This window comes from Lolium perenne, chromosome 4, assembly GCF_019359855.2.
Source record: "Lolium perenne isolate Kyuss_39 chromosome 4, Kyuss_2.0, whole genome shotgun sequence".
Classification (NCBI taxonomy): domain Eukaryota; kingdom Viridiplantae; phylum Streptophyta; class Magnoliopsida; order Poales; family Poaceae; genus Lolium; species Lolium perenne.
Window position 1 is genome coordinate 97,535,417 of NC_067247.2, and position 7,905 is coordinate 97,543,321.

At 46.2% G+C, this 7,905-nt stretch overlaps 2 protein-coding genes across 2 annotated transcripts; one reads left to right on the top strand and one right to left on the bottom strand.

The window, feature by feature from the left end:
• On the top strand, positions 1–3,582 carry LOC127293404 (uncharacterized). Its single transcript, XM_051323024.1, has 3 exons — positions 1–805; positions 1,729–1,781; positions 3,036–3,582. Exons 1-3 carry the CDS (start codon positions 16–18, stop codon positions 3,273–3,275), a joined length of 1,083 nt encoding a protein of 360 aa, XP_051178984.1. The 5' UTR covers positions 1–15; the 3' UTR covers positions 3,276–3,582.
• Positions 3,583–4,000: 418 nt separating this feature from the next.
• LOC127293406 (polygalacturonate 4-alpha-galacturonosyltransferase) lies at positions 4,001–7,701 on the bottom strand. Its single transcript, XM_051323026.2, has 8 exons — positions 7,457–7,701; positions 6,952–6,983; positions 6,807–6,861; positions 6,677–6,720; positions 6,164–6,498; positions 5,731–6,088; positions 5,047–5,634; positions 4,001–4,582 (listed from the first exon to the last, which is right to left on the bottom strand). Exons 1-8 carry the CDS (start codon positions 7,551–7,553, stop codon positions 4,307–4,309), a joined length of 1,785 nt encoding a protein of 594 aa, XP_051178986.1. The 5' UTR covers positions 7,554–7,701; the 3' UTR covers positions 4,001–4,306.
• Between the last annotated feature and the right edge of the window lie 204 nt (positions 7,702–7,905).

A 7,905-nucleotide genomic window follows, 5' to 3' on the forward strand; every position in this document is an offset into this window, starting at 1 on the left:
CGGGGATAAAAGGTGATGCCATTATTTGAGAATCGTGTGGAGGCGCACGCGCGGCGAGTCCAGCCACTGCTAGCTAACGACGGGCGGCGGTCTTCGTCGTCGTCGTCGCTCTCCCCCGCCCCGCCCGCCTGTCCCCCCCAGCCCCGGCGTGCTCTCCCCTCCTCTCTTCTCCTCGTCCCGGTCGCCCTCCGCCCAAACCGCCAACGGAAGCAAGAAAGCTACCGCAGGGTCTGTGCTTATCCTTCTTCCCGCCCCATCTCTTTCGCCGGCATGTCGGAGTCGGACCACTTCTCGCTCCGGAGCTCCGTCGGTAGCCGCGGCTCCGCGCCTCACTCCCACCACCACCACCACCACCACCAGCATGTCACGCCGTACCCGCGCCCGCACGGCAACCCCGACCCGCTCGCCTCCGTCTGGATCCGCCGCCTCCACCTCGCCCCCAACCCGCCGCCACTGCCCCACTCCGGCTTCGCGCCGCCCCCGCCCCACTCCAGCTTCACGCCGCCGCCGCTGCACGAGCACGACGCAGTCTCCAACCGCAGCGCCGGGTTCGGCCCCTTCCGCTGGAGCCCGCGCCCGCAACGCGACGCGCCGGTCGGCGCACCGGCCCCCGCCCCGCCGATGACGTCGCCGTTCTTCCGCTCCCAGCCACCGCCGATGCCGGCGGTCGGGGAGTTCGCGCCAGTCAGGACCGCGATCGGGTTCGGCGGCAGCGGCGCCGGCGCCGGCGGGTTCCCTGGCCTGTCGTCGCGGGCGACGGTCGATGTCTACCCGCACTCATCCTGGCTAGCCACACCAGCTGCAGGTATCCAACATATACTGTATATATTCCGGATTTCCGTTGCACGTTTACAGGCTCTGCTAGAAAATTTGCGGTACTCCTACCATTTTGCTCTTTACTGGTTCAAAACTGAAACGGGACCATTTTGAATGGAAAATGAACATGATCCGGGCCAGCTCATCGGCAGCTGATTCTGAAACTGCTTCTAAGCTGCAAGATGCTACTATTAATTGAGGGGGCAAATTTCGCATGTAGCTCGTAGAAATCTTACTGTAAGCAACTTAAAAAATACTGTATTGTGCTCCCTCCGATCCATAATAAGTGTCGGGGTTTTAGTTCAAATTAGCTCAAATTTGGACTAAACCTCCGACACTTATTATGAGGGAGTACATAGTTCAGAGTAGTGCCATGAGCCCTTGGCTACGCTTACCTGCTTAAGTAAGCCATCTGTTTAATTGATATACCTTGCAATTTTCGCTTCACGACCAACTTCCTTATTCACTCACGGCCTCAGAATTTGGAAAATTTATGAGATTTGCATTTTTATGAAAATAAATAATCGATGCTTGGAAATCCTGCCAATGTCAGTGTTCTTACACAGTGAAGTGATATGTGTTTCTGCATTGGGGTGTGACTAAATAATGCTCTCATATACAATTCTGTTCTGTCTTTTACTAAGAATAGCAGTTCCAAGAAATCCCCAGGATCCGTGAAGAAACTATATTTATGGATAGCTCTTCGTTTGGTAGTACATAGAATGTCGTGTTTATTAATGTATAGATAGATAGATGTAGACTCCCTGTACACAATATTTTAGGCCTAACAGCTTCCAAGAAACGCACATGCCAATAAATTGCACATGCTTCACCGTTATCCATTTGGGGGCAACCACACATACTGTTAGTTTTTCACTGAGACCTGTGATGATGAAATTTCTCTTTATGTAGGTTCAGCTTATCCTAACCATCCTGTGGACATGGTTCCCATGAGAAATTCCCATGTAAGATTTTTTTTTTTTGATATATTTGTCTCATTACATGGGGACATGCATATTTATGGGTAATGGGCGTTGGTTCTTCTACTGGTTTTAGAGGAATTCTCATAACGATTCATATCAGGGAAAATTACTTTTTAAAGAAAATGCACACATTTCAGCCCTCAGTAATGGACAAAGTCCACTTCTCAACCCTCAGTTTTAAAACCTTGACTTGCAATGAAGAACTATGAAACTATGCACTTTACAACTTCAATCCAAACTGGGGTAGTTTTCATCCATGTGAATGTCAACTTGGCACCAAATCTGAGTTTCCTCCTAGCTTTCAGGTCTTATTTTCTACCATCCTCACCTGCCTGTTGACTTCACTCCACCTCCCACAGAGCCACTGAAACAACATCGGAGCATCCCCATCTCCTCCTCTCACCGTGCTGGCCCTGTTACTGATCCGTTTGATGAAATGCACCTCCATCTGCTATTTATGATCTCGCAACGTCTTTAAAATATGAATATTCATTTAAGTACTCAACGCAAGTACACTCTATTTCGACCAAATAGCAAGCTTGCGACGACATCTGACATCATGTGAGCCAAAAAAACACGCTTGAAACCAACCGACGGTGAAAAGTGTCTGTTTTGCTGGTTTGAGGTACTGAATCCTACGACTGCGGAGTTCAGGATTGAAAATCGTACTTTAGTTAGGGTTCAGGCAGTCAGGCTTGAATTAAGCTTTTGAAGTAGCATTATTTTTTTGCACGAAAACGTTTCTAGTACAAGGTAAATTATGTAGCTTATCAGTCCTGGCCCCTCCCAGTTCTTAACCACATCTTGCATATCGCTTATTAGCAATCAGTTTGTGTATATTTGAGTGGCTTTGCGTGTAATGGCACATAAAACTTAGCTAGCAACTCTACAGAATTTTCCACTTCATCGATGTTCCATATGTTAAATCAAGCATCTACTTCGTTAACTGCAGTACTATGCACTGTTACTTTTAGCTGGAGGAATGGTAAGTTATGTAACTACTAATAATGATGTAAGAATTGCAAGATCTGCTTATCAACTTTGCTCTGCTCCTGGATCACATGGCTTCATCATTAATTACATAGAAATTCAAAGGGAGTATCAGAAACATGATCAGTGAATTTCAGCAACTGTACTCCTGAGGATGAGTAGCTGATAAATACCCAGGACTGAATTCTATCTGTTGACATGGCACCGATATCCGCTACTAAGAATCTGACCCTCCATTTCTTGCAGGATCTCCATGTTAGACAACACGGCATGATCCCACGATATATTCCAAGGCCTGCTCCTAGTTCTAGCAGCCAGAACGAAGAACCTTTCTCCTATTGGAACATGGGGAGGTTTCAGAGAAGTACCACAACCTCGTCGATATCACAGGTTGCTGCCATGCCTGATAATTTTGTGAAGAAGAGGAGTGCTGACACGGACGGTTTCCTCCCCCTGAAATTCAGAAAGCTGAGCAGGGCTGGATAAAAAACCACACATTGGCGCCACGGGTTTTCCTTCGCTCGGGGGAGAAGCATATACAGGCAGTTGTCGCCACGTTATGGCTCAAGAAGATGTCAGTATTTGGTGGCTATCATGTAAAGTAATTTTGCTCCAAAAACCTTACATGGTATGCGTTTGGCGTGGGATCTCAGTGGAACTTACCACTGGTGTACCGATAAAAAAAAGGTGGTGTAATGTGCTGCATATCTTGCGCTGCTCGTGTACCTCAAAATAATGTCTCGCGTTTTGATGAGATAAATGAATAATCACGTCTTCACAGGCGTTCATGGTCGATCTGTTGTTTCTGTCCTGTGGAATGCTACCAGTTATTATGATGTGTACTAATTTCAGTAAGATTTCGTGAACTGTTTTTGAAAAGCTAATGCAATTGCAGAGAGCCTAAGCGCGCCCATAATCTATCCCAGGTGAGTATAGTGGAAACTCATATTTCCACCGACGGGCCACATGTCTGAGCTGTCCAGCCGTTTCTAGTCATCACTTTTTTTTTAGAAAGCGCAAAGGACCTTCACATTTCATTTCATTGAAAATATAGTTTTGTTTACAGCCTCCCATGGTTTAGTTCATACATGGCAGCACTACTCGTAGCCCTTGGGCAGCAGCTTTTGCCCATGAGCTGACCTCTTTGATCTTTGAAAGCAGGTGTGTGGTTTGTTGTCATAGAAATAAGAAAATTAAACCACCTACAAATATAGCTCATACCGACTTGGCATTACCACCATATGTTTAGAAACATTGCATTAACCAGTTCACAAGGATCATCAAGCTCACCATTCTTTTCATGAGAATAAGATGATCAAAGAAATGCTACAGTGGACTAGTCAAGACAGCACACCAAATGGGGGGGGGGGAAGCTACATACAGTAGAAAATACCAAACAAATCTAATAACACGAACGAAGAACATGAACTGTACTACCAACAGGAACACTTCCTTTCGTAGTCCCGTCAAAGTGATTCCAAATGTTCATCAGGGAAGAATGCTTCTCTAGCTACTGTCTATTGACTGATCTTGCACCCGCGGACAAAGGAATGCTCGTAATTGATGTACTTTGTCCAGTAAGGCCGGTACTTTGTCATCGCAATCTCTAGCCAGGGTTTCATGTTTCCATTGTAGTGGATGACAGCGGCGCTGTCGATTTCTGAGTGCTCAACGGTTGGGTTGTATCCTAATCCAAGCACATGCCATGATTTGTCCAGAGGGTGCGTCAGCTTGTAGAAAGTCATAAGACCTGGTGGAAGTGTCCCCAGTTTCCACAGCAGCCTGTTTTCATTCTGTAAAAAAGAGTAATGAAAAACAGTGTGAAGACGTGGTTTTGGTGGAAGTATTTACTCTACAAAGCTTAGTAAGAAATGTGTGATTTAATTTCTAGTTTCAGAACCCAACACAATGGTGCAGATCCCACATTTGCTGAGAAATTAACATGAGGCACTGCAGAAGCTGAAAATGGGACCTTATTTGCAGATAACCTTTTTACCAAGGAATCTATCCACCACCACCATGTCACTTTGATATGATCTATGCAATCATGCTCATGGAATATTTACAGTATTCCTTCATGTATAAGATGAAGGCTATATGCATATGACAGTGGAGAAAACATTTGAAAGACTGAAACACCAGATACCATATGGACAAGATGGTACTGCAAGAACATAAGACAGCAAATACAGTATGCTAGGAAAAAGTGGGCACAGTTAAACTGATATAAACCTTATTTTAGTTGTTTCCAACTCACCATGGTCTGCCATCTATGGTAAATCCCAGTAATGTCCTTCTTCTTCCATTCTTCCAGATCAAACATATTCATTCCATAAGCCCAACCACACGCATTTGGATCAAAATTCTGGGCAATATTTGGGTTTGAAAAATTGAGGTACTTGTCGAAACGGTGGAAACTCTCCCCACATGTTTCCACAGCACCATTAACATTCCCATTAAGATCAACCTCCCAAAGTCCAGTCAAATCCCTCTGGACCACAATGTCATCATCAAGGAAAAGGATCTTATTCAACTTAGGATAGACTTGTGGGAGGTAAAATCTCAAATGATTGAGCATGGACAGATATTTTGGGTTTCGGTACTTCAGATTAGAAGAACCAGCAGAGAGAGTTTTTTGACGATCCGCCTTGAAGTAGTACTCTTTCATGGCTGCGGACTCAAGCTGCTTCAAAACAGGGCAGTACGAAGAGTTTAACCACTTGAAGTCATCCACATTCTCAACATGGATTGCGGCATCCCCAGGTGGATTCAACAGAAACCACATGTTCATTGCCCCAAAGTTCAGTTTGTCAGTAACAAGATGGAACACATGTTTCTCAGGTTCCTGCAGTTTTAAACAAGAAAATTAGGAGTTGCTACCGAACTGGGTCATACATCGTAACCAAGAAACCGAATTCCACGCAGTCAAGATTGCACTAACCTTTGCATTCATGATGGTTGAGTTGACCACAACTGATGCTGCCAGAACATTGTCCGAAAAAAGAGCATAGTGATAAAGATCAGGATCTTCCAGATTCTCACTCTTAGGGAACTTTCTTTTCTCTGGAGAGAGAAGGTAATAGTCTATCGTTAAGCGCATGGACAAGCAATGGATGCCATTTGGGATTGTCTTTGCTGCCAACTGGCTGAGGAAGGTGCTCTGCTTCTTCAAGCTCCGGACCTGCTCATCAGCTGACTGAAGCATTGCTCTTAAACGCTGGGTAATTTGCTTGCAGTCGTACAATTGGTCTCTTGCTTTTGATAAAACTTGACCCATTGCTTTTGCTCTCTCAGAAGCACTTCAAATTAAACAAGAGAGAAATGAGCCATGCAGGACAAAAATTCCGATAAAAACAGTTCGACCAGACAATTACCTTCTGGGAAGTTCAGCATCAGCGGTAGCTTCACCAAGGGAGCGCTGGCTTTCCTTGATCCTGGAGAGTAGCTCCTGATAAAGATCGAGCTTATCCCTGGACTTGGCAAGCACAGTGTAAATTCTGGCCATGATCATTTGATCCCGCATCAGACGGACATTTGAATCTGCCTTGTCGTTTTCGTTTTCACGCCTCCATAAGCTATATTTTCCCAGCACAGCAGAATCAACTGCTTTTGAACGCTCAATACCTGCATTCTCAAGTTTAACTAGGGCTTCATCATCCTGCTGCACTACTTCCATCTTCTTTCTTACACCAGTTCTCTCCCTCAATTTCTATACATGGAAATATGAGAAGTGAACAGGGGGGCACAGATATAAGATTTCATTTCGAAAATAGCTTGGTGCAAGAAAGAAGCTACATAGGAAGGACAATTAACCACATCTGGAAATGGTTAAAGAAGCAAACAGTGATTGTCCTGCTTAAAATTGCTATGAAGAGAAAAAATGTTACCCTGCGAGTTGCATCTGCTGGCCTGCTTAGTAGCTGAAAGGCATCTGCATTAACAAGTAAAATAAAACGCCCCTTGTTAAATGAGCTGCTGTTAGAAGACACTGAACAAACATTTTCCATCATTACTCACCCTCTCGACTCAAGGAGAAATTCTGCAGTTTGAAGTTGGGTTGACTACTCCAGTCCTACCATTGCAGGAATCCATCAGTATATAAGCACATACATTTCAGTAGCACCAAGGAAAAAGCAACATGGCAGGGTAATATAGTGCTAACCAGTTCGCCAGAATAAATTGGGTCCTCTCGAGCTGCACAAAGCAGAAGTAATTACATCAGCATGACCCATGGAAGTGTGCTCTAGAACAAACGGAAGAGGAAACTGCAATGTGGCTCAATAAACTTTTCTTCAAGTGTGCCAAGTAGGCCACCATTCCCCTAGTTGGCACATCTCCGAACTGGATAAGTGTCTCACTGGTTCCAAACATACTCGATCTGCCTATAGATGTAGGCGTGCAGATCGTGCTTTCCAGGAATAAACAGGCGGAGTACCTGAATTGCGAGCAGATCAACACGGCCGCCACGCCTAGAGTTCTAACCCAATTACGGAATCACCCTAGATTGACAGTTCAAAAGCAGTTGCGATGGTACTGATAGCATGAGCGCTGCCTTGCAACATCAAACCTCCACTAACCCTCCCCTACAGATCTTAATCTGCGATCTGCAGAAACGACTTCCGAGAAAGGGAAGGGAAAGGGAAAGGGAAAAGAGAAGAAATCCTCACCTCCGGCGGCGGTGGCGGTGGCGGTGGCGGCGGCGGCGAGGAGGAGGAAGGAGAGCGCCGCCAGGAAGGAGAGCGCCGCCAGGAAGGAGCGCGCCATTTGCCCGGCCCGATCCGCGGGAGCAGGCAGGCAGGCGGGAGGAAGATCACTCTCGGCTCCTAATGGTGGCGGTGAATCATGTCTCGTCTCGTGTGGGAAAAGGGGCAGTGTTCTTTCGTGCGATGCGGTGGAAGAAGAGGACGGTGCGGAACGAACAAAGACGTCGTGTGGGCCCGAGGGGGAGCGGAAAACGGGCGAGATGAAAGCGTGACGGGCCAGCGTGTCGGTCGCTCTCTCGGGCCGGAACTAGACTTAGGGCATCTCCAGCGGGTCGAGGCATTTCGGACCCTCAAAATGTTCACGCGTGTCCGTTTGCGTTGGTTTAAATGGTCGAAATCGATCGTGCGTCCGT